The sequence below is a fragment of the Aotus nancymaae genome, unplaced genomic scaffold (genome assembly GCF_030222135.1).
Source record: "Aotus nancymaae isolate 86718 unplaced genomic scaffold, 86718_ANA_hifiasm-v0.15.2.pri h1tg000064l_1, whole genome shotgun sequence".
NCBI lineage: Eukaryota > Metazoa > Chordata > Mammalia > Primates > Aotidae > Aotus > Aotus nancymaae.
In genome coordinates this window covers 15327780-15353657 of record NW_026988479.1, presented here as the reverse complement: position 1 = coordinate 15353657, position 25878 = coordinate 15327780, and the positions used below count along the sequence as shown (strand labels likewise).

The window sequence follows — 25878 nt, the reverse complement described above, 5'->3', positions numbered from 1 at the left end:
AAAATTAGCCGGGCACAATGGCACATGCCTGTAATCCCAGCTACTTGGGAGGCTGAGGCAGGACAATCACTTGAACCAGGGAGTCGGAGGTTGCTGTCAGCTGAGATAGCTCCACTGCACTCCAGCCTGATGATAGAGTGAAACTCTGTCTCAAAAACAAAAACAAAAACAAAAAAACCCTTGCCAGACATGGTGGCTGGCACCTGCAATCCCAGCACTTTTAGAGGCCAAAGCAGGAGGATTGCTTGAGCCCAGGAGGTTGTGACCATCCTGGGCAACATAGTGAGACCCCAAATCTACAAAAATTTTTAAAAAGTAGCATGTACCTGTTCTCCCAGCTACTCAGGAGGCTGAGGTGGGAGGATCACTTGAGCTGAGTAGTTCAAGGCTGCAGTGAGCCATATTTGTGCCACTGCACTCCAGGCTGGGTAACAGGTGAGACTGTATCTCAAAAAAAAAAAAAAAAATTAGCCAGATGTGGTGGCACATGCCTGTAATATAAGCTACTTGGGAGGCTGAGGCAGGAGAATTGCTTGAACCCGGGAGGCAGAGGTTGCAGTGAGCCCAAATCTTGCCATTGTACTCCAGCATGGGCAACAAAAGTGAAACTCTGTCTCAAAAACATTAATTAATTAATTAATTTTAAAAAACAAAAAACAAAAAAAAACTCTGGGGCCAGTGCAGTGGTTCACACCTATAATCTCATCACTTTGGGAGGCCAAGGTAGGAGGATCACTTGAGGCCAGGAGTTTGAGACCAGACTGGGCAACATAGTGAGACCCTGGACCCTTCTATAAAAATTAAAAAATAAAAATAAGCAAGGGGGCCAGGCATGATGGCTCACACCTGTAATCCCAGTACTGTGGGAAGCTGAGGCAGGCAGATTGCCTGAACTCAGGAGTTTGAAACCATCCTGGGCAACACAGTTAAACCTGGTCTCTACTAAAACACCAAAATATTAACCGGGCATGGTGGCGCGTGCCTGTAATCCCGGCTACTCAGGAGGCTAAGGTGGGAGAATCTCTTGAGCCCGGGAGGTGGAGGTTGCAGTGAGCTGAGATGGCACCACTGCACTCCAGCTTGGGCAACAGAGTGAGACGCTGTCTCAAAATAAATAAATAAATAGGCCAGGCGCGGTGGTTCACGCCTATAATCCCAGCACTTTGGGAGGCCGAGGCAGGTGGATCGTGAGGTCAAGAGATCGAGACCATCCTGGTCAACAAGGTGAAACCCCGTCTCTACTAAAAATACAAAAATTAGCTGGGCATGGTGGCGCGCGCCTGTAGTCCCAGCTACTCGGGAGGCTGAGGCAGGAGAATTGCTTGAACCCAGGAGGCAGAGGTTGCAGTGAGCCAAGATCGCGCCATTGCACTCCAGCCTGGGTAACAAGAGTGAAACTCCGTATCAAAATAAATAAATAAATAAATAAAAATAAGCAGGGCGTGGAGGTGTGTGCTTGTAGTCCTAGCTACTCAGGAGACTGAGGCAGGAAGATCTCTTCAGCCTAGGAGGTTGAAGCCACAGTGAGCCAAGATCGTGCCACTACACTCCAGCCTGGGTGACATGAGACCTTGCCTCTAAAAGTTGTTTTATATAAATTAAAATAAGAATAAATACAAAAAAACTAAATCTGACCACATGGTGATTACAAAAGATACATGTAAAATATAGGAACACAGAAAGGCTAAAATTCAAAGAATATAAATATATAATAAAGGTAAATTCTAATCACAAGAAAGCTAATTTAACTATATTTCTAGCAGACAAAATAACTTTTAAGCAGAAAGAATTACTAATCACTACAAAATAAAATTATTACAAAATAATAAAAGGATCAATTAACCAGGAAGATATAACAATTCTAAACTAGAAAGCACCTCAATAACACAGCATTTAAAAATACATAAAAGCAAAACTTGACAGATCTTTAAGAGATAATGACAAATTCATTATCATAATAGATTTATTAAAATATCTTTCCCAGTACTAGATAGTTCAAACAGGCCAAAGAAAGTCATGCCATATGTAGAACATCTTGAACAGCACAATTAGTAGGCTGGCCTAATAGAAATAGAAAATTGGAGAATAAGCGTTATTTTCAAGTATACATGGAATATTACAAAAATTAACAACCTTCCAGGCCATAAGGTTAGCCTCTCAAGTGTCTAAATGCAATTAACTTAGAAATCAGTTACAAAAAGATAAAGGGAAAAAAAAAGTTTGGAAATTTTTTAAATGCACTTTTCAACAACTTGTGGATCAAAGGAGAAATCAGTAGAAATCAGAAAATACTTAGAAGAAATAAATGGTAATGAGAATATTAGGTATCAAAACCTGTAAGATACAAGTGGTACTTAGGAGGAAATTCATAGCAGTATTGTTTACATTAGGAAACAAATAAGGCTCAAAATAAAGAGGTAAGAAATTAGAAAAACAACAATAAACACAAAGAAAATAGAAGGAAATAAGAGCAGAAATTAATGAAGTAGAGAAACATTTAGTAGAGAAGATCAACAAAGCCAAAAGGTAGTTATTTAAAAAGACTAATAGCCTAACTTGCAAGAGTAACCAAGAATCAAAAAAAGAGAAATAAGAAAACCATTAACTAAATGTGCTACAGATATTAAGCAGGTAAGAGTTATAATAACTTTTTGTCAATAAATATGAAAAATTAGATAAAATGAATAGATTCCCAGAAAAATACAATTCACCAAAAATGGCTGAAGAAGAAATAAACAGCCTGAAAATTAAAGAATTTGAACCAACTTAAACTTTCCACAAAGCAACCTCCAGGCCCCAATGGCTTCACCAGTGAATTATTTGAGTCAATAGAAAACTGGATAATTGAACTGTGATAGAGTTATACAATGGAGTGCTTCCTAGCAATGAAGACAAACTACAACTACATGCATCAACATCATTTTTTAGTTTTTATTTTTATTTTTTTGGAGATAGAGTCTTACTCTGTCATCCAGGCTGGAGTGCAGTGGTATAATCTTGGCTCACTGCAACTTCTGTCTCCTGGTTCAAGCGATTCTCCTGCCTCAGCCTCCCGAGTAGCTGGCATCACAGGCACATGCCACCATGCTCAGCTAATATTTGTATTTTTAGTAGATATGGGTTTTCGCCATGCTGGCCAGGCTGGTCTCAAACTCCTGACCTCATGTGATCTGCCCGCCTCGGCCTCCCAAGGTGCTGGGATTACAGGTGTAAACCACCATGCCTGGCCCAATATTTTTTTTTTGTCTTGCTTCTTCTTCTACTTCTTTTTTTTTTTTTTTTTTTTTTTTTTGGAAATGACTACTGCAGTATGTCTTGCTTCTTTTAAAAAAAAAAATTTTTTTTTTGAGACAGGTTCTTGCTCTGTTGCCGAGTCTGGAGTGCAGTGGCATGATCGTGGCTCACCGCAGCCTCAACCTCCTGGGTTCAAGCAATCCTCCAGGCTCAAGCGATCCTCCTGCCTCAGCTTCCTGAGTAGCTGGGACCACAGATGTGCACCACCACACCTAGCTAATTTTTGTTGTTGTTGTTGTTTTTGTGTGAAAATGAGGTTTCACTGTGTTGTTCAGGCTGCTCTCCAACTCCTGGGCTCAAGCAATACTCCCACCTCAGCCTCCCCATATGTGTAAAAAACAATTTCAAACAGAAGAATAATTATTCTGGAAAGACTTGTCTTTTTCTGTTTGCAAGCTGAAAAGAGTTCCCTGATAGCCATTAAATTCTGTAAAAGAGAATCTGTGAGGACAGAAAGTTCAAAATGGGAAGCACTTTGTGGCTCAGGACCTTTTAATGAGTAGAGAGTGTATAGGGCCTGATCAGTCCTTCTGGCTCACCAGCCTTTCCTAAGCGCACAGCAAACATGCTTGCTTCCTGCCACTCTCCACCCTCAGGTCAGGAGGTAACTAAGGTCTTGGCAGCTGCCCTTCAGTCCTGCCCCAAACCAACTGAGCATCTGGAAGTTAAACCAAAGGCCAGCAATGTCCTGACTTCTTGAGTAAGCTCCTGTGAACTGAGAGAAGACATGGTGAGGCCAAAACAAGTGCTCATGGGACATACTACTGCAAAGAACAGAGCAAAAAGAGTGATAAGAGATAAGGAAAGCCCAGGAAATTTTGTTTAGGGCCAGCCAGTGAATTCCCCTTTCTCTCTCCAGTCCCCCAAATTTCCCATTGCTCTTAGTGTCAGAGGCTCTTAGGCTCTTGGGCTTGGAGAAGCATGAAGAGGAGGGTGTTCTATGGCCCAAAAGAGAGTTTGTTTTTGTTGTTGTTGCCGTTTTTTTTTTGAGACAGAGTCTTGCTCTGTGGCCGAGGCTGGAGTGCAGTGGCACAATCTCAGCTCACTGCAACCTCTGCCTCCTGGGTTCAAACAATTCTCTGGCCTCAGCCTCCTGAGTGGCTGGTACTACAGGCGCGTGCCACCATGCCCTGCTAATTTTTTGTATTTTTAGTAGAGACAGGGTTTCACCGTGTTAGCTAGGATTGTCTCTATCTCTTGACCTTGTGATCCGCCCGCCTTGGCCTCCCAAAGTGCTGAGATTACAGGCGTGAGCCACCACGTCCGGCCTTGTTTTTGGTTTTTTTGTTTTGAGACAGAGTTTCTCTGTCTCCCAGGCTGGAGTGCAGTGGTGCAATCTCAGCTCACTGCAACCTCCAAACCTCTGCCTCCCCAGTTCAAGCGATTCTCCTGCCTCAGCCTCTTACAGGCATGCACCACTACACCCAGCTAATTTTTGTATTTTTAGTAGAAACGGGGTTTCACTATGTTGGGCAGCCTGGTCTCAAACTCCTGACCTTGGATAATCTGCCCACATCCGCCTCCCAAAGTGCTGGGATTACAGGCATGAGCCACTGTACCCAGCCCCAAAAGAGAGTTCAGCTTACTAAGGGCAACCAGTTCCAGGCTTTTGTACATGCTGTGGCCTCTGCTTAGAATATTTCCCCTTCAGCCGGGCACAGTGGCTCAAGCCTGTAATCCCAGCACTTTGGGAGGCCGAGGCGGGTGGTTCATGAGGTCAAGAGATCGAGACCATCCTGGTCAACATAGTGAAACCCCATCTCTACTAAAAATAGAAAAAATTAGCTGGGCATGGTGGCGCGTGCCTGTAATCCCAGCTACTCAGGAGGCTGAGGCAGGAGAATTGCCTGAACCCAGGAGGCGGAGGTTGCAGTGAGCCGAGATCGTGCCATTGCACTCCAGCCTGGGTAACAAGAGCGAAACTCCGTCTCAAAAAAAAAAAAAAAAGAATATTTCCCCTTCCTCTTGTTCTGGCTTGCTCCTTTTTAAAAAAAAAAAATTAGAGACAGGATCTTACTGTGTTGCCCAGGCTGGAGTGCAGTGGCTATTCACAGGCATGATCGTTGCACACTACAGCTTAAACTCCTGGACTCAAAGAATCCTGTTGGCTCAGCCTCCCTAGTAGCTGGGACTACAATTGTGTGCCACTGTGCCCAGTTACCTGGCTAGCTTCTATTCCTTCTTTGGATTTCAAATTATGGACCATTTCCTCTTAGAAGTGGAACTCCCACCATCCAGCCACCACCACCCTACCTTCACCAACTCTTACCACTCCACCTTACTGCTCTCCAAGAAGAGGTTAGAAGCCCTGCTCCCATGGCCTGTTCTTCCTTTATCAGAACTATCCCATTCTAACAGTTGTCTATTTATTTATCTACTTTCCCACTGGGATTTAAGCTTCCTGAGGCAAGGGACCATGACTGTCTTACTACTGTATCTCTGGTACCAAGATATGCATGATAGGTCCTCAGAAAATGCTTGATATATGGATGAATAAAATGAAGGAATGGCAGAGAGGACAATTGGCTCCACATGTCTAGAGTGTGGTTCTCAGCAGCCTAAGGGAGGAGCCTTCCGGAAAGGAGCACCAGGCTTTCTCCCTTCCTCTCCTTCCAGATCCTTCCCATTTCTTTTGCCATGGCACCACCCACCCCCAACCAACACCCATCTCCACTTCCCATTTGGTGTGAGTTTGAGCTCCCTCTACTGACCAAACTTCAGAACCACAGGTAGGCAAGCCCAGGCACCCTTGCCAGTTATTCTTCGCTAGGAAAAGACCCTTCTACACCCCAGCACTCCCAATCTAGGATTCCTAAGCGACTGGAGTAAGGAGAAAACAGGGCTTGTCAACACACTGGAGAGTTCCAAGGTCTAAGCCCACACCTCCCATCCTCAACATCAGCAGCACTTCACTCACACCCTCACCTCATGCTGTTTCCTGGGGTCTCCACTCCCAGACTCCTACTCCAGCTAATTCACAGAAATGTTGATTTCTGGAGCCTTTGGCCGATACATCAGCTCTGACTGTGGAAGATAGATCCCAAGACAGATTGAGGATAAACAGAAAAACAGATAATGAGAGACAACATAGAGGAAGGGACCCACTGACCGGATATAAACCCACAGTGAGACAAAGATCAGAGTTGAGAAAGACAGCCCGCTTGAGCTGAAGCCTCAGCCCTTTCCACCCATATCGAGGGCCCGTGTCCTATGAAGAAAGATTTCCCTCACCCCTTCAGTCTGCCTATGTCCATACACAGCTAAGGGAAGTGACTGTTGATCAGATCTGCAGGCTTAATGGAGATATTATTTAGGGACAGCTCCTGGACAAGAACACTCTCCCAAGCCCTGCCATGTTCCCCTGAGAGGACCCAGTCCAGAGCTCACATCTTCACTGTCATTTCCACTGAACGAGTGCTCTGACTCCAGCCTCTTCTCAGGGATGCTTCTTTCCTCCTCTGGCATCAGCTCATCCAGCCAGAGGAGTTCCTGTGGTGAGAAGACCCTCTCCAGGGCCTTTCGGACCCCCACAAGGCCCAACAGCTGCAGGAATAAAAACACAGCCCAGGCCTGTCAGCAACAGCAATAGGAACATTAACAATAGTAACATGTATTGAGCATTTCCTATGTGCTAGGCATTGTGTATCAATTTCACTGAATGCTAACACATTCCTATGAGGTAGATAGAATAATTATTCCCATTGTACAGAGAAGGAAACTGAGGCCCTGAGTGATTAGTTACTTCCCAGAGGTCACACATCTGGGATGTAGTAAGCAGACTGGTTCTACTGCAAAGCCTATGATTCTTAACTTCCTCACTAAGAACAAGGCTAGAAGCCACCTATGTTATCACTTCACTGAGTAACAAAAGTGTCACGATTTCCTCTCCCAAGACCTCAGATTTCTTCTGAGTTTTATATTCCTACCTGTGGTTGATCATTCCAAAGAGGCTGGGAAAAGGGGTGACTCAGGTGTCTCATGACTAGCCTAAACCTGGGTATCACTCTGCCATCTTTTTCTTTGTCTTAGTATTCCCAACCAGGGAGAGCCACAGCGAGTGAGAGGGGAGATTCTTCCTCTTGTGGAGGCCTTGGCCACCCTTCCAGACTCAAAGTCCCCCATGACCCTCTAGGACACAGCCCAACCCTGCCTCAGATTACCATGAGGGGGAAAATGATGGCTGCAGGGGTAGACTTGATTATCCAAAGCAGCCCCAGACAGGCAAGCTGGATGGCTGTGAAGAGGTGGACCCTGGTCAGAGGCACATGCCGTAAGAGTAGCAGGTCTGGCTGGTGTTTTGCTGGCATCAACAACAGCTTTACTCTCTTAGTGAACTAGGGGAACAAGAGGAAGAAGAAAGCAAGGCACTCAGGTAGCCTGACAGGAGGGTGTCACTGATAGCTATCTTAGCCCAGCACAGGGAGCAGGGGTAGGAGCATGGCAGCCGAGTCCCTGAGCCCAGGAGAGACAGGAAAAAGAGGACAAGAGGGGAATTGGCAAGTGTAGGCAGGAGATGCCAGCATAAAAGAAAAAAGGAGTGGGGTTGCTAAGTAATTTTTTTTTTTTTTTTTTTTTTGGCTAGGTGATTTTAATGGGCTCACCTGAATGCTGCTAAGTGCTGCCACCCCCATGTACAGGAAGATGCCATAGAGCACAGGCATTGGGATGAACTGGCAGAAAGAAGCAGAGAATTGGCAAAGTTTACCTCTGCCAACCTCCCAGATGCCCCAGGATGCCTAGATGCCCTAGATGCCTCTAGTATCTAGGATCTAGGTCTGCCCAGGTCTTGCCTTTCCTTTCACACTTTGCATACCTAATCTTATTGAATCCTCAGATCAATCAGATGAAGTAAATGTTATTATTGCCTTCATTTTACAGATGGGGAAATTGAATTTCAGAGGGACTAAGTAACTTTGTCCATTACCTGGCCTACCACTCCAATCTTATCTATCACATTTCCCTCTGTTCTTTATGTTCCTACTATACTAACCTCCTTTCCTTCCCTCAACATGCCCAAGTTTGTTCCTACCCCTTGCAAAGCCTTTTGTTTTGCTGTTCCCTCCACCTAAAAGGCTCTTCCCCCAGACTTTCTCATGACCAGTTTCTTCTTACTACTCATGCCTCATCTCGTGATACCCGCAAGGGTCTTCATTGACTTTTTGACTTCAGGCCCAATCTTAAGTAGCCCCTGGCACTCTTAATCATCTTATCCTCTTTTATTTTTCATAGAAGTGATCACTATCTAAAGTTATCCTATTTTCTTGTTTTATTTTTATTTTATTTTATTTTTTGAGACAAAGTTTCACTCTTTCACCCACGCTGGAGTGAAGTGGCGTGATCTCACATCACTGCAACCTCCACCCACCAGGTTCAAGCAATTCTCATGCCTCAGCCTCCCATGTAGCTGGGATTATAGGCGCTTGCCACCATGCCCAGCTAACTTTTATATTTTTAGTAGAGACGAGCTTTTGCCATGTTGGCCAGGCTGGTCTCATGGCAACTCCTGACCCCAGGTGATATACCTGCCTTGACCTCCCAAAGTGCTGGGATTACAGGCATGAGCCACCATGCCCAGCTCCTTGTTTTAATTTTTTGAAATCTGTCTCCTTTCACCATATTGCAAGGTTGGAAAAATGATCTCTTTTGACCACCATTGTATCCCCAGTACCTAGAACAGTGCTTGGCATATGGGTTTTTGTTTGTTTTTTGTGTGTGTGTTTTTGTTTTTTGCTTTTTGAGACAGGATCTCACTCTGTTGTTCAGGCTGGAGTACAGTGTCACAAACATGGTTTATTGCAGCCTAGACCACCTGGGCTCAAGTAATGCTCCCACCTTAGCCTCCCAAGTAGCTGGGACTACAGGTGCACACCACCACGCCCAGCTAATTTTTGTATTTTTTGTAGAGATGGAGTTTCGCCATGTTGCACAGGCTGGTCTCAAACTCCTGAGCTCAAGCAATCCGCCTACCTTGGCCTCCCAAAGTGCTGGGATTACAGGTGTGAGCCACCGCACCTGGCCTGGCATATGGTTTATGCTCTAAATGTCTATGAATGAGAGTCACCCAGTTAGTAAGTGGCTGATCCAGTTCATCTGGCTCTTTCCCTACTCCACTGTCACCCAGCTTTCATGACCTTTCCCTTCCCTAACCTCTTGTCGTCCTGCCAGTGACTCTTGTCTGACATTCTTCACACCCTCCTTGACTGCTTTGCTATCTTGGCTCGTTGAACCTTTCTGCTATTACTTGTTACTTAATTTTTCCTTGTGTGTGTGTTGCTGGTAGGGGCTTGGTTCCATGTTTCTTTTCAATATTCCCCTAAGCCCCACTTCTCCCAGGTGCCTAGCAGTCTTGCATATGGCACATATTCTATATACCTCTGGTGAAGGAGAAGTGAAGGCTTTTCGCCTCAAAGTTTTTCTGGGGTATGACAATCACACCTTTTTTTTCTTTTTTTTTTTTTTGAGACAGTCTTGCTCTTGTCATCCAGTGATCACCACTCACTGCACCCTCAAATTCCTGGGCTCAAGTGATCCTTCTACCTCAGGCACGCACCACCATGCCCAGCTACGTTTTTTAGTTTTTGTTTGTTTGTTTGTTTGTTTGTTTTTAAGATGGGGTTTCACCATGTTGGTCAGGCTGGTCTTGAACTCCCGACCTCAGGTGATCCACCCACCTTGGCCTCCAAAGTGCTTGGATTACAGGCATGAGCCACCACGCCCGGCCCTTTTTTCAGTTTTTGTAGAGGCAGGGTCTCCTTATGTTGCCCACTCTCAAACTCCTGCACTCAAGTGATCCTCCCACCTTAGCCTCCCAAAGTGCTGGGATTACAGGTCTGAGCCACCACACCTGGCCTGATCATACTCTTAGTCTCAGGTTTGTTGGGAGGCTAGAGCAAGGATGGCACTTAGACCATAGGGGACGGTGGTGGCACACTCACACCTTGCTCCTCTGGGTAGAAAGCCCACTGGATACAAGTTTGGGTTCTCAGACAGATCTGAAAAACCGGCCCTTCTGATGGGCTCTTGCAAGTTACTTTGCCTCTTCAACCTTCAGCTGCCTCATTTGTAAAGTACAAATTCCTCTCAGGATCAATGTGAGGATTAAATGAGACCACATATGGAGAAAACTTAACAGAGCACCTGGCACACTGTAAGTGTTCAACTAGTGTCAGTTCTTGCTGTGCTTCCTATTATTACTGCATTGACCCTGACCCTGGCTTGTCTAACAAAGGTACCTTGAGCACAGGTGCCAGGAAGATGGAGACTCCTGTAAGGATGAACACCACCAGGCCTGTCAGCCTCTGCTCTCTGTAGGAAGAGGGAGGAGTTAGCTGGGGTCTGGGAGAGGGAGAGCCCCTGGGGTACACAGACTGGAGATCCTGGCTGAACATCAGTATGCACCCTGGCAGCAAGAGGAAACTAGAGGAATACCCCAGCAGGTCACCTGGAGGGATGGGCCCTTAACTTGATGTGAAAAATTGGTGGAGAGGAAGGGGCAGAGCACTTCAAGGTGAGAATCCCAGACCTCTCCATCAATTCAAGTTCATAATTGCTCCTCATTTTTATTTTGATGGAAAATTAGCAATTTTTACACTGCCATAAAGACTTACATTTCACAATTTATAAAGTTGATTTCACATACTTTAGATACTTAGACTGTTTCCAACAGTTCCAAAATTGCTTTTAGGATAGATTCCTTTGTAACTTCTACATTGAGTGAGGATTCTTAGGTGGCACCCGACCCTCCACTTCAGCCCTGGCTGCCTCTAGCTTTGCATGGATGATGCTCCTCTTGAGGCCCCTCCCCGTCCCCATGGCTGAGGGAAGAGGGGAAGATCTGACTCACCCATCTCAGAGCCCAGAACACACTCATTCTGCCACTGCAGTGCTTGTGGGACACCAGCTTAGAATTTAAGCTGCCCAAGTAACTCTGTCATGTTCCCCATTGCCCTACCTTGCTACCTACCTCTTACTCTGCTTCCTAAATACTACCCTCACCTGATACCCAGGAAGTTGGGGAGCTCCCCGGGAGCACAGGCTCTGCTCTCTCTCCGAAGACTGTCCATGTGAGCCAGGGAGATGACAGTGGCTGAGACATACCAAGGCAGTCCAAGCGCTGATGTGAGTAACATCAGCATAGCCACACAGAAGAGGTCCAGGTGGAAGCCAGCTCCCTTCTGCAGGTAGTGGTGGGGGCAATGAGGATGAAGCTAGCCCAGGCCTGGGCCCTCTGTCCTCTGAGGCAGGAGATGGGGAGCCTAGACCCTCCCCTGGAGCTTCTGTTCCTTGGTCTAGGGCCTTACCTTCAGTCTGTATTCTACACGGTTGAGGATGACTGCTGTGATCTGCTGGTCCATGAAGATGAGGATAGACAGCAGCAGGGCAGGCAGGGCAGCTGCCACACTCCACCACCAGCGGTTGGCTCCAAAAGGTGACACCAGCCAGCCACGCCCAGGGAGTGTGGGCTGGGGGAAGGCATTTCATGGACAGGTTGGAGAGGGTCTCCGAAGAGCATGTCACCTGCACACCTCAACCTTGGCATTTTTCCACTATCTGCCCCCACCCCAAGACATTAGATGCTAGTGAGGTATGTGTGCACAGGTGGTTCAAAGCATCCTAGTGCCTTAAAAGACAGCAGAATAAGGGCCGGGCGCGGTGGCTCAAGCCTGTAATCCCAGCACTTTGGGAGGCCGAGGCGGGTGGATCACGAGGTCAAGAGATCGAGACCATCCTGGTCAACATGGTGAAACCCCATCTCTACTAAAAATACAAAAAATTAGCTGGGCATAGTGGTGCGTGCCTACAATCCCAGCTACTCCGGAGGCTGAGGCAGGAGAATTGCCTGAACCCAGGAGGCGGAGGTTGCAGTGAGCCGAGATCGCACCATTGCACTCCAGCCTGGGTAACAAGAGCGAAACTCCATCTCAAAAAAAATAAAAAAGACAGCAGAATAAAGGAAACCAGCCCTGAGGTCGGGCTGGAACCAGGCGCTCTGGACTTTGGTTCAGGGTCCCTCCCTCCCTGGAAGAGAAGGAGGTGGCAGATGTGGCCTGCATACACTTCTTGATGTACTCCTTAGAGATCTCTCTCCCCCTCTCCAGGGTGGGGCAACTCAGGCTCAGACCTGCCTTGATCTGGGGCAGGGACGGGGCTGGGTGTGTCAGCGTCAACTCTGATTACTAGCGTTTGTGTGGGGGAAGGGGCCCTAGTTGCTGCCCTAGTTGAAGTGACCCCGCTCTCCTGTCTTGGGGAAATTTGGAGAGGCGGTCTCCAAATGCACCGACAAAGTCTAGAAGTCAGTGCTAAGCTTTGTCCTGCACACCATCATGCCCTGGAAAGGGAGCTCCAGCTTTCCGGGATCAGAGCAGGCAATAAGGGGTGTGAAGAAGAGAGTGAGGAGTAGTGGGGTGGGCAGGGCCACGCCAAGGGTAGGGCGAACCCATAACAACAATATCTAACTAAGCACGTGGTGAGTGCTTTCCACTATGATCTTCTGTAAACCTCAAAACTATAGGGTAGTAACTATTGTCATTTTATTATTTCCATTTTATAGATGAAGAAATTGAGCTCAGAAATGTGCATTAACTTGCCTAATGCATAGCTGGGAAGTGGACGAACTGGAACTCAAACCCAGAGCTGGCTGACCAGAACCCATTCTCTTAACCCATACCCTGTAATAATAGCTACTATGTATTCTCTGTACTCAGGTGTCTGCTGCAATACCTCATTTAATCCTCACAGCAATCCTGTGAGGCCATTATTATTACTATCTCTAGCTTATGAGTGAAGAAAAAAGCTTAGCTAAGAGAAGTGTGGGATTTATGCATTTTCCTTCCCCATAGTCTGCTGGCCCTGCTTTCCCCTCTGGTCCCCCAACCTTCTTCCCTTGCTCTCACCTTGAACTCTCTGGGCACCATGAGCTTTGGTGTGGCTAGGCCCAGGAAAGCATCAAGGCCACAGCCCAGCAGGATGGCCAGGACTGAGGAGAAGTCACTGAGCCCTCTGCGTACCTGGCACACAGTGGACACTCAGTCAGGTCCAGGCCTGCCATCCCCCTTTATCCATACCACTTCCCCTTCACAGATAGGACCCAAAGCCTAGAGTCAGGCCTCTCCCACAGAAAGGTGACACTCACCACAGAGGGGAAGAAGCGGCTGGTCTTTACACATTTGAGGGCCATGGCAAAGAAGAAGGAAGTAAGGAAGAGGAGGAGGGAGAAGAAGGCAATGTCTGGGACTGTATAACAGCCAGGGCCACGAGGGTGGCCTCCCTGCCGTGTGCACTCAGGTGGCGGCAGCAAGGATGCATTGATCAGGCCTAGGTCCTGTACAGAGGAGGGTCAGGGAGCGGGTTATAGGCAACAGAGTAAATGTCCTGCTGTCTTGGACCCACCTCAAGGGAGGAGGGACCTACAGAGATTCCAAGGGCCCAGGATGGGAAGCTCCCAGCTGTAGGAAATGGCTAAGCCTCACAGACCCATGAAAATTTCCTTAGTCTATGGGTAGGAAGAGCTAGGAACCACTGCCTGCCTTGGCCTCTTCCCTTTCCTTCCTAGAACCTCCAGGAGCAGTCCCTCACCATGCTCAAGGTGTCAGCTCTGTCTTTTGGCCTTGTCCTTGTCCACTGAGACTCATTTCCTGGGAAGCAGAGAATAATTCAGGTGTATGTTCCCTCCCCGGGAACCTTCTCCAGCCCCATAAAATTCTAATCTGATGGGTCCAGCTGAACCAGAGTTCTTAATTTCGACTCATCTGTCTGCCGACTCCGTCATTACCAAGTGTGTACTTCTCAGGACATTGTCTCATGCCCTTGTCCTCTCAAGTTCTTTTCCCATCTGCATCCCTGGTACCAAGCACAGGACCTGGCCACAGCAGATGCTCAGCAAATGTTGGCTGAATGGAGGAGTATACAAATCTGTGTGTTTCCACCAGGGCTAGAACTGGTCTTGTTCATGCCTAGCACTGATAGAAGAACATGTAGAGAGGCCACTTCTTACCAGTGTGGTGTTGCCTTCCATGTGGAAGGATATATGCAAGTGTAATACTCCAAGCCTCTCTCCACCTGGCCGCCCACTTTCACCAAGAAGACCAGTGATTTATTTGATTGGTGATTTCCGGAGATGAAGCTGGGCATACCTGGCCCTGCCCCTTTCTCTCCCCTCTCTCAAGTATAAGTTGCCTGCTTGACGAATGTGTTTAGCTGTCCTCCTCTGGGGCAAGATAGTCTCAACCCAATGCTTCCATGACTGGTGGGTAAGTCAATCTAATTTTGGCTTCATCATTAGGAAGCCCATTCACCCATAGATATAACCCATGTATGTTCCTCTATCAGTGTTGTCAGAAAGGAAGATGACATTGGGCCTTCTGTTGTCTTATTTCTCAACTGATTCAGAACCAGAGTGGAAATAGTACTGCCGGTTATTAGGTGAGTAAGTACGAAGCATTTTGCTGAACTTAATCGGGGGGATAGTAAGGGTGCAACCCCTCCCCTTCCCTTCATCCTTCTTCACCTGACCAAGGTCCCTGTTTCCGTTACCCACCTCCTGGACCTGGGTATTGGCAGAGGCACCCATAGGCAGAGGATCCAGGCTTCTGGATAGGATAGGTATGGGTCAAGTTCAGCATTTTGCCCACAGCATCATAAATGAAGATGAGGCTGATGAGGGCACAGAAACCTTCCTCAGTGAAGCGGGTGAAGTAGCGCACCAGCACGCTGGCCTCTGTGGCCACCAGCACCAGGCAAAAGGTAGCCACCCAGATGCCCACCCATAGGCGGAAGGGCAGGTAGTCCAGGCTGTAATCTCTGTGGGAATGAGAGACAGGCAAGGCTTAGCAGGGCTTTCTGCTTCCCACCAAACCCAGGTCAGGTGTCCCTCAACCCAAACAGGTAGCTCCCACCCTCTCATATTCACCCAACCAGGAGCAGGCTGACCATGGCACTAGTGGGAGTCTGGTGATGGTGGGGAGCTCTCCTACCTGCTGAAAGAGAAGAGCAGGCGCTCAAAGACCAGCACTGGCCCAGTGCTGCTCAGGATGGTGAGCGGCTGGCCTGCCATCAGGCAGAAGGCAGCTCCAGCCACTGCTGTGCCCAGGAAACTTTCCATCACTCCCTGGAAGCCAACAGGGACTCAGCACAGAACCCTGGAGTTCTCAGGATGGGACCCCAAGCTTTGGGAGACCCTCCTTAACTTACCCATAGTCCCAGGGGAAGGGACGGACTGGGGGACACCAAAGCTTGTGCCTGCCCCCTTCACAGAACCCTACCCACCTGGGCACCATCAGTGGCGTCTCCCAGCAGACCCCCGAAAGTGATGGCATTAGTGACAGTGGCCAGGTAAATGTAGAGTACAGCCGAGAAGCACTGGAGATGCAGGGCGTCCAAGAAATCGCTGGGGTACCACGGAGCCTTCCTGCGCACGTCCTGAATAAGGCCCCCAAACAGCCTCCCGCCCGAGGGTCGTCAGTGATCCAGGTTTTCACACTCCACACCCTCATCCCTGCTACTTTCCCTGTAGCTGGGTGAGCCCCTCCCACAGTGAGCAGACACCTCTTGTTTCCCTGTGACTCCTCCCCTCCCCCAGGTCCCGTACCCTTGCTTCCTCCCAGCTCGCCTCACCTGCCAGTCCGCTGCAACTCAGGGCTGGGGGCCTGCGGGTCCTGGCGGTGCCTGTCCTCAGCCGAGGTCAGGCACGGGACTGCGGGACCTTTGATCTCCCGCTGTTGCGAGGGAAGCCTGAGGAGGAAGGAGGGAAACGCCAGGTTGTCTGAGGCTCTCCGCCAGTCCGCGACTCAGTCCAGAGCTCGTGGAGCCCTGCCCCCTGGCGGCTCCTCGTGTCTCTGCCGGCGAGGGAACCATGGCGACACATGGGCCTCAAGAAGATCCAGGTCATATTGCGACTTGTGAAAGCCAGACTCAGGCAGGGAAGGTCTTTGTTTAGGTCTCTTAGCGAGAGGTTAGTCCAGCAGAACTCAGAGTTAGGTCTGCCTGACTCTAAATCCAAAGATAGGTCCCTATCTCTTTCCTCGGACCCCGTCCCTCCTCAACAATGGAACTAGACCCAGGGCCTATGGGCAGGAATCTGTATGGGATGATGGCTCCCAGGTACCTTTTGTGCTGAGATGGCAGACATTTGGGCGGGGGAATCCGGGCTGTTGGGTCCCACCGACCTGGGGGAAGCACTGTCACCTCCTCTAGGAAGGCATCTAGGGCTGCCAGAACGTCATGAAGGTTGCTGGCCCGACGAACTGACCACTGGAATTGCTGGGGATGGGGGCACAGAATGGGTGGTAAGTGCGAATCTGGTTTCTTACATGCATTTTCGTAGTCTCAAAACTAGACACAAGTCACGTAAGCAGACAAGTCATTCACATTTTCATTTATGCATGCATTCATTCATTCATTCATTCAGTGGGTATCTATTGAGTGTCTACAGTGTGCCAGCATTCAGCCAGTAATGGGGCTGCACTAGGAGCCAAGGAAACTTCAGTCTCAATGCTCACTCTGCCTCATTGATGTACTTAGGCAGACACACAGAGTCCACACACACACACTCTCATAAGCCTATGCATGCATGCGTGCATGTGTACACACACAGTTATACATGCACACACCCACCCCTGCCCAGCTCACCGGGTCACTGAGGAGGACAGCTGCTGCCCGGGCCATCTCATGGTAGCCTTTTCCCAGCATAGGGGGGCCCAGGAGAAGGCAGAAAAACCTGAGGAGGGAACCAGGCCCCAGAGATTCACAAGCTGCTTTCCCACAGGGCAGCCCTAGCCTCTGACGCTCAGCTCTGACCTATCAGCTCCCATACACACACATATTTGCCTACCTACCCTGCAGTCCTGACTACTACTTCTTCTCCAAACCCCTGACTACCATCTTCCCTACAGCCTCAGAGAATGAACTGAGATCCTCCTTCCCCTCCCCAGTAAAGACCCTCCTAGGCTCCATGATCCCTGACTCCCACTCAGTAGCCTCACCTGCTTGGGAGGGACACCTCAGTAAGGGACCCCAGTACCACAGGGTCCCGCAGTCGAACAAAGGCTCCCAGTGGCTGTGCCAGGAAGCCCAGCTCCCCTGCCAGCACAGTCCCTGCCTCAGCCCCTGGAGGCAGCTTCTGTCTCAGAGGGTTCTGACGCTGGGTGGGGGTTCAAGGAGACACAGAGTATGAAAGGTTATTTGGGGAGGGTAAGATCTCAACTGATGAGAAATCCAGTCGAAAGTAGACTTTTGTTAATTCCTAACCCCTCTCCCAGCCAGTAGAGAGGGAGCCCAAGGAAGGGCCACAAACCTGTTCCCTCAGGGGGGCTTCCTCATCGTCAGAAGCCTTTCTTGGATGAGTAGAGGCTACAAAACAGGATTCTGCAGTGATTAAGAGCACAGGCTTTGGGGGTGGATCCACCAGGACTCCCTAACCAGTTTTGCACTGACAAGCTGTAAGAATTAGAGTACACCTTTCTCCACTCTGAGCCTCAGTTTTCTCATCACTAAAATGTGGATAATTGTGGTACTACTTACAGGGCGGTTGTGAAGATCAAATGAGATACTGTGCGTAAAGTTCTTGGCATAGTGCCTAGTACATCCCTTCACAGAACTCTTACGATTGTAGCCCCCTGAATCTTCTCCCCACAACATTACCACCAGTTTCTTCTTGCTCTCGAATACTGGGTTGGGGTCTGAACTAAGCCTGGGCTACTTCTAGCCCTGGAAGGTTCAGGGGAGATCTGAGACCCTGCCACACCAGGGTCTTGGTCCTGGGCCCAGGGAGGGGCTCTCACCCCAGCAGGGCCTGGTGCCTGTGGTCTGGTTGTAGTGCTGGGGTCTCTGCAGCAGCAAGGCCTGCAACTGTCCTCTCAGCTCTGGGCTCAGCGATTCCACCCTGGTCACCTGCTCTGGAGAATGGATAGGGGGTGTCATCTCCCTCCTGAGCATTCCCTGCCCCCACACACTTCCCCTTCTCCCTCTGCCCAGACCCCTTTCCCTTCTGGGAGTCTAGGAATGCCAGGGCCAATGGACTTGCTCCTCCACCCTGTTTTGCCATGTCCATGCTGTGACAAGGGTAAACAATCCTAGGAGGGGTGGGGGTGGGTTTTAGAAGATTCCAAGACTTTGGAGGGGAAATCCTGGGGAAAAGGCATGGCTACCCAGGGTCTTCCTGCAAAGGCTCTCCGCCTACCCACAAGCTCCAGGAGGCTCTGAGCTGGGCAGTCCAGCAGTACAAGACCCTCGGCCAGCAGGCTGCGGAGCTTCTGGAGGCTGGGCAGTGCCAGGGTGGGCACGTGGGGGGCACTCCACCGGCCTGCAGCCACTTCCAACTTCTCCTCAAACAGTACCCACCTGCAATGGAAGTGGGTAGACAGCGTTATTGGGGGCATTTCTCCCATGTCCAGGAGCTGGGATGTAGAGGAGCTAGGGAAGGGAAGGCAATGAGGCCATCCTGGGCCCAGTGGTGTGAAGTATACCCCCACCCCTGGCAATCACCCCTCATCTTGGGTCTTGGGGATCTCAAAACTAGACCACAGAAGAGGCTGAGCATCACGGAATGTAAGACCCTGAAATAAGGAAACACAGCTGGGAAAATCCTAATTTTGGGCAGCCCCACAAGAAGAGCTGGGGGGCATGTAGGAGGCTGTATCTGGGGAAGGGGAAGGATCCCACAGAACTGGCTTGCATCCCACTTACCTGCCTGTCTCTCTCCACTCCAGTGCCTGGGGCCAGCCCAGTAGCTCATTCAGCTGAATGAAGAGCAGAGGGTCTTTGGGTACCCCCAGTTCCTTGCTCTCTGTGTCTGAGGGGCCATCAGGGCTGGGGCCGGGGCCGGGACCAAGGTCGCTGTCCAGCTCCCCTGCAGAAACATTTGTAGGAGCACTGGAAGCTTCAAACCCCTCCTGGCCTGGCAGCTTCATTTCCGTGAGGCTGGCACAGAATCTCAGAACCAGTACAGTCCTAGGTTCTGAAGCCAGGGGCCCTCTGGCTGGTTGCATTTATAAGGCATCCCCCACTGCAGCACAACACAAACAGAACAAGGCCTGCTGGCGCCAGAGCCTGCCAGTCACCTACTCCCCTACTTGCTTGCCCCACCCCCTGCTGGCATAAAGAGTACTTGTAAGACTAGCCTGGCCTTTCCCAGGCTCTCCAGAAATGCCCAACCTGGGGCCAAAATGTGTATGTGCATTTCCTGTGGTATCAGGTCTGATCCCACTGTGTTTTGTGTAAAGAAATGGGAGTAAATGATTAGCCTGGGTCTGAGGACTGGTACCCCAGATTTTGCTATCCCCTAACTTGTATCAAATAAAAACACCAAACACCCAGGACTGTTTTTGGTGTCACCAACACACTCCTGGAGCCACAGACACACCCATTTGGACAAACAGGCACCTAATAAATAATTGGGTCTATGGAAGCCAGACAGGGTAAGGGAGATAGCAGGCAGAGGCTCTGCTCATTAAATGGGCTAATGATGGAAGACATAGTGCCTGAGTCTTTCTTTTCTTTCTTTCTTTCTTTCTTTTTTTAGACAGGGTCTCGCTCTGTCACCCAGTCTGGAGTGTAGTGGCACAATCATAGCTCACTGTACCTTTGACCTCCTAGGCTTAAGTGATCCTCCCACCCCAGCCTCCCAGGTAGCTGGGACTACAGGTGCACACCACTACACTAATAAGTATATATATATTTTTGTTTGAGATGGAGTCTCGCTCTGTCACCCAGACTGGAGTGCAGTGGCACCATCTGGGCTCACTGTAACTTCCACCTCCTGGGTTCAAGTGATTCTCCTGCCTCAGCTTTCAAATAGCTGGAATTACAGACATGTGCCACCACACCTGGCTAATTTTTATATTTTTAGTAGAGACAGAGTTTCACCACATTGGCCAGGCTGATCTCAAATTCCTGACCTCAGGTAATCCACCCACCTCAGCCTCCCAAAGTGCTGGGATTACAGGTGTGAGCCATTGCGCCTGGCCACCTGGCTAATGAGTCTTAAATTCTTTTGTCCAACAACACCTAGGAATTCCCCAATTTAGCTGTGTCCCTGGGATATGCCCTTGTAACTCAACCTTCCAGTGAGGATGGAGGAGCCCACTAGCGGGGTGTGAGTGAAGCAGTTCCTGGAGCTAAATGAGCAAAGGAAAATGTGGTCCATTATTAGTAAATCTTCTTGACTCTATTTTCAGAATATACCCATAATCCAACCACATCTCCCCACCTCCATCACTGCTACCCTGATCCAAACGACCATCATTTCTCACCTGAATTATTTCAGTATCTTTTTAGCCTTTTGAAATAACCCTCCTGCTTCCACTCTTCCTTCCTTGCCCAAAGTCCATCCTCCACACTGCAGCATACATGTCCTTTCAAAAGGCAGTCGAGCCACATTACTCTTTGGTTCAATACTCTCCTAACACATTCCCATTACTCCTAGAAGAAAAAAATCAAACTCCTTGTCATGGCCTGCAAGATTCACAGCCTGGCCCCAGCCCACCTCTCTGACCGCATCTCCCACCAATCTCCCCTTGCTCACTCCTTTTTAACCACACTGGCCTTCGTCTGTTCTGCAAAACCTGTTCCTGAGGGTCTTTGCAGGATCTATTTTCTCTGCAGGGAAAGATTTCCCCCCAGATCCTCACATGACAATCTGTCACCTACGTCTCATTTCAGACGTTAGCTACTCCAGAAAACCTTCCTTTTCCATCCTGTCCTAAGTTTCTCTCTTGGGTCACTCTCCATCACATTTCTCTGTTTTAGTTTCTTCCTAGCAGTTACCACTACTAGTAACTGCCTCATTTATGTATTTGTTTACCGTTTATTGCCTGACTCTCTACACACGCACTCACACGCTGAAATGCACAGTCCGTGCAGCAGGTATCTGTTTTCGCCGGTGCCTGGCACGTAGTGGCTCTCAATAAGTGTTTGTTCAATGAGAACATACAAAGGACAGGGCTGAGGAAAGAGCCGCGCTTCTCCTGGAGGCCACACGAGGGCGCTGCTTCCCACAGACCGGATTGCTAGGGCCGCTCCCTTAGGCCAAGTGGCCGCGTTTCGGGGCGCCGAGATGGCGAGATGGCAGCGAGAGATCCTAGATCCTCCGCGGAGTGGCCCGGAGGGATGGTGGGGTGGGGGAAGCACAACAGGATGGGGAAGGGAGGGCCAATCAGGCTCATCTGAATGTAGGTCAGGCACGCCCCACACACTGAATACTAAGAATTCATCCCCTGAGAAAGGGGACCCAGGCTGGCCCTCCCACCAACCTCACGTCTGGTCCAGGGAGGTCCCAGGGCAGGAATTAGAAGAGCATGTCACTATATTTCCAGTTGGAGAGGGGTGCTAAGTCTGAGTGGGGAGGTGGTTTCAGTCCCAGGAGGAATAGAAACTGGCCTAGGGCCTGAACGGGCCTGGAACCCCTGTGACCACTCCCTTCAAGAATGTGCCCCAACCTTAGGGACGAGTGACTCAAAGGAGCCTGAAAAGAATGGGAGCAAGGATTTGGCGTGAATACCTCCCCTACATGCACATACACACGTTCCCTTCCCACCCAACTCCTGCCAAAGTTCAGAGTGTCTATCCTTGCCCTTTCTGTGTGGCCCCAGCTACCCTGGCTCCCAGGGCTGCCTGGAGTAGTGGGCCACCATGCCGCCACCCTTCCCGGGTCCCACTTCTACCTCTGGGCCTGAGTGCCCTGAGTTGGGCAGGCTGGTGAGGGTTGGCCTGTGGATACCAGTGGTCTCCCAGATAGGGCCCAGGGAAGGTGTGCTGTGTGGGGTGAGCAGCCCTGGGTGTGAGCACTGGAAAAAATCCTGGCCTAGGAGTTCAAAGACTGGGTTCTCATCCTGGCTTAGTCACAGACTTATTGGGTGTCCTTGAGCACGACCCTTCCCTTCTCCAAGACTCCATTTTCTTACATGTAAGTGGAGACAATTGGGGTAGATTATTTCCAAGGTTCGAAGCATACTTTCATGCAGTCCACTGGACCTTAAGGGAGAGGCAGTAGCCCCAGGAATAGGTTGCCTGGCTGTAAATCCTGGCTTGCTCACTTTTGGCAAGTGGAAAAGAGGTTTATCTTTGCTGAATCTAAACTTTCTTTCTTTCTTCGTTTCTTTTTTTTGACACAGCGTCTTACTCTGCCATCCAGGTTGGCGTGCAGTAGCAATCATAGCTCACTGCAACCTCAAACTCCTGAGCTCAAGTGACCCTGCTGCCTCAGTCTCCTAAGTAGCTGGGACTACAGGCACGTGCCACCAAGTCTGGCTAATTTTTAAATATTTTGTAGAGGCAGGGGCTCATATATTGCCCAGGCTGATCTCAAACTCCTGGGTGCAAGCAGTGGCTTCCAACAGTGTTAGGATCACAGGCATGAGCCTCCATGCCCAGCCCCTTACAAGATTTTTAGCACTTTAAAAAAACAAAACAAAATCTTATTGGCTGGGCATGATGGTTCACACCTGTAATCCCAGCATGTTGGGAGGCTGAGGCTGGTGGATCACTTGAGCTCAGGAGGTCGAGACCAGCCTGAGCAATATGACAAAACCCCATCTCTACAAAAAATACAAAAAACTAGCTGGGCATGTTGGCGCATACATGTGCTCCTAGCTACTTGAGGGGCTGTGGTGGAAGGAGCGCTTGAGCCTGAGAGAGGTTTCGGCTATAGCGAGCCCGGATCGTGCCACTGTACTCCAGCCTGAGCAATAGAGTGAGACCCTGTCTCAAAACAAAACAGAAACAAACTTACTGTTTAACTCATTTCAAAATAAATATATACATAAATGTAAATTAAAAGATTTATTAATGTGAGTCTAATTATAGATTCACAGGAAATTGCAGATCTCCAGCTTTCATCCAACTTCCTCTGGTGATAACTTCTTTCATTACAGTACTACAACATAAAAACCAGAACAATGACATAGGTACTATATTGTTAAATAGACTACAGGCCTTAATCAGATTTCACCAATTTCTATATGCACTCATTTGTGTGTGTGTGTAGTTTTATAAAATTTTATCACATTTATAGGTATACTTACAACAAACAGAGCAAATTGTTCAATCTCCTTAAGCCCAATTTATAAAACTGGGGTAATAATACTAACTTCCTCAGAGGAATATTGTGAGAATTAGATATAATGTGTATAAAGTGCTTAGAGTCTGAACTTGGTGGCTCACGCCTGTAATCCCAGCACATTGGGAGGCTGAGGTGGGCGGATCACCTGAGGTCAGGAGTTCAAGACCAGCCTGGCCAACATGGTGAAACCCTGTCTCTACTAAAAATACAAAAATTAACCAGGTGTGGTGGCACATGCCTGTAGTCCCAGCTACTCAGGAGGTTGAGGCAGAAGAATCACTTGAACCGGGGAAGTGGAGGTTGCAGTGAGCCAAGATCATGCCACTGCACTCCAGCCTGGGTGACAAGAACAAGACTCAAAAAAAAAGAAGTGCTGGCCAGGCATGGTGGCTCACACCTGTAATCCCAGCACTTTGGGAGGCCGAGGCAGGCGGATCACTAAATCAAGAGATCGAGACCATTCTGGCCAACATGGTGAAACCTCGTCTCTACTAAAAAATACAAAAATTAGCTGGGCATGGTGGTACGCACCTGTAGTCCCAGCTACTTGGGAGGTTGAGGCAAGAGCATTGCTTGAACCCAGGAGGCAGAGGTTGCAGTGAGCTGAGATTGTGCCAGTGCACTCCAGCCTGGCACCTGGCGACAGAGCAAGACTGTTTCAAAAAAAAAAAAAAAAAAAGTGCTTAGAGCAATGCCTAAAATATAATGAGCACTCAATACATTTAAGGTTTTTTTTTTTTTTTTTTTGAAGACTGGGTCTTGCTTTGTTGACCAGGCTAGGGTATAAGTGTCGCAAACACAGTTTACTGCAGTCTCTACCACTTGGGCTCAAGCTCTTCCCACCTCAGCCTCCCAAAGTGCTAAAATCACAAGTGTGAGCCACCATGCCCAGTGACTTTCTTAAGAAAAAGCATATTTTGAAAAGTAACTTAAAATACACAAATATTTCATGTTTGTTACAGAAGAAAAAAACAGAAAATGCCCATAGGAGAAAAATGCTTACAAAACATAAAATAATGTTTTTCATCATGCCCTTACCCAGAAATAACCACTGTTAATAGTTTTACTCACACCAAAAATTTTAAGTATATTTCATTATCCCTATTTTACTAGTAAGAACACTGAGGCTCAGAAACATTAAGCGGTTTGCCATGGTCCCTGAGCTTGTGAGCCAGGAGCTGAGGTTTAATGCACACTCTTGCCTGCAGGAGCTCCCTACTGGGGAAAGCAAACAGGCATATGAGAATTACCAACTCAAGGTAGACTGGGACACCAAGCTGCTGCCAGGTACTAAGCACTTGCTGTGTTCTAGGTACTGCCTTAGCCCTGCACAGATTATCTTAGTGAGATAATCCTAATAGTGAAGCCCTCTGAGGTAAGTATCATTCCTACCTCTTTTTTTTGAGACAGAGTCACGGTCTGTCGCCCAGACTGGAGTGCAGTGGCGTGAACTCGGCTCACGGCAACATTTGCCTCCCAGGTTCAAGTGATTCTTCTGCCTCAGCTTCCTGAGTAGTTGGGATTACAGGCATGCGTCACCACACCCAGCTAATTTTTATATTTTTAATAGAGACAGGGTTTCACCATGTTGGTCAGGGTGGTTTCAAACTTCTGACCTTGTGATTTGCCTGCCTCAGCCTCCCAAATTGCTGGGATTACAGGCGTGAGCCACCATGCCCAGCCATCATTCCTACTTCTGAAGGAGGAAACTGAGGCTCAGAGAGGTGTCCTGCCCAAAGCAGAGCTAGGGGCGAGTGCACCCAGGGATCAAAACGGGGTCAGTCTGATGCCTCCGCCTGAGCTTCAGAGCCTCTGCTCTGAGGGATGCAGACAGCGTGCTAGGGGGGTGTATGTTGTGTGGAAGGAGTCTCTCCACTTTTAGCTTTGGACTTCTGTGACCATAGAGCTAGGGTGCCCTTCCCTGACCCACTCTGAACCAAGGCCACCAAGATCCAACCAAGACTTGGAGTGGGCTCTGATAGCTGGAACCTTCGGCTCCTCACAGTACCCACACTCCCTCACAAAGGTGAAGGCTGTTGAAGGAAAAGGGAATGAGGTGTCAGAGACATCAAGTCTGCAGGATGAGACCCCCTGAGCCCACCATCATCTGCTCTGACTCAGGCCTTCCAGGCCCCTCCAACCTAGACTTCCAGACTCAGAAAGTACTGGCAAGGAAACTGCAGGTGCATGATATTTGAGTTTCACATTCATTATTTATGCTCCCCCTCCTTCCAGAAAAGATTTAAAGGTGGCTTACAACAAAAGACATAGATAACAAGTAAATATTTAAAGAATGGGCTGGGTGAGGTGGCTCATGCCTGTAATTCTAGCACTTTGAGGGGGCTGAGGCATGAAGATCACTTGCCGCCAGGAGTTTGAGACCAGCCTGGCCAACAGCAGGACTCAGCCTCTACCAAAAACAAACAAACAAACAAACAAACAACATCAACAAAAAAAACCCCTCACACCTGTAATCCCAGCACTTTGGGAGGCCAAGGAAGGAGGATCACTGGCGTTCAGGAGTTGGAGAC

The 25878-nt window shown here is 48.8% G+C and overlaps 1 protein-coding gene across 6 annotated transcripts; it reads right to left on the bottom strand.

Annotated features, from left to right (window-relative positions):
• Nucleotides 1-1641: 1641 nt before the first annotated feature.
• Nucleotides 1642-19248, bottom strand: SLC4A9 (solute carrier family 4 member 9). Of its 6 annotated transcripts, none has more exons than XM_012471124.3 (22): nt 18976-19248; nt 18470-18630; nt 18072-18185; nt 17585-17640; nt 17274-17431; nt 16921-17008; nt 16397-16551; nt 15907-16023; nt 15559-15733; nt 15267-15400; nt 14831-15093; nt 13870-13928; nt 13427-13615; nt 13188-13301; nt 11595-11756; nt 11290-11468; nt 10527-10599; nt 7896-7964; nt 7455-7628; nt 6682-6837; nt 6220-6318; nt 1642-4009 (listed from the first exon to the last, which is right to left on the bottom strand). In XM_012471124.3, exons 1-21 carry the CDS (start codon nt 19197-19199, stop codon nt 6265-6267), a joined length of 2874 nt encoding a protein of 957 aa, XP_012326547.2. In that variant the 5' UTR covers nt 19200-19248; the 3' UTR covers nt 1642-4009; nt 6220-6264. The 6 variants fall into 6 exon arrangements, with proteins under 6 accessions (XP_012326547.2, XP_012326628.2, XP_012326696.2 ...); XM_012471205.3 differs by having other exon boundaries at nt 1642-4002; XM_012471273.2 differs by lacking the exon at nt 13188-13301 and having other exon boundaries at nt 18976-19232.
• Nucleotides 19249-25878: the final 6630 nt, after the last annotated feature.

Coding starts and splice junctions, on each gene's coding strand:
- SLC4A9 (XM_012471124.3), bottom strand. CDS start 19,199: ATGAAGCTGCCAGGCCAGGAGGGGTTTGAAGCTTCCAGTGCTCCTACA. Junction 13,616..13,869: donor GAGCTGACACCTTGAGCATG/GTGAGGGACTGC, acceptor TCCTCTGTACAG/GACCTAGGCCTGATCAATGC. Junction 6,838..7,454: donor CCATCATTTTCCCCCTCATG/GTAATCTGAGGC, acceptor TTATTCCTGCAG/CTGTTGGGCCTTGTGGGGGT.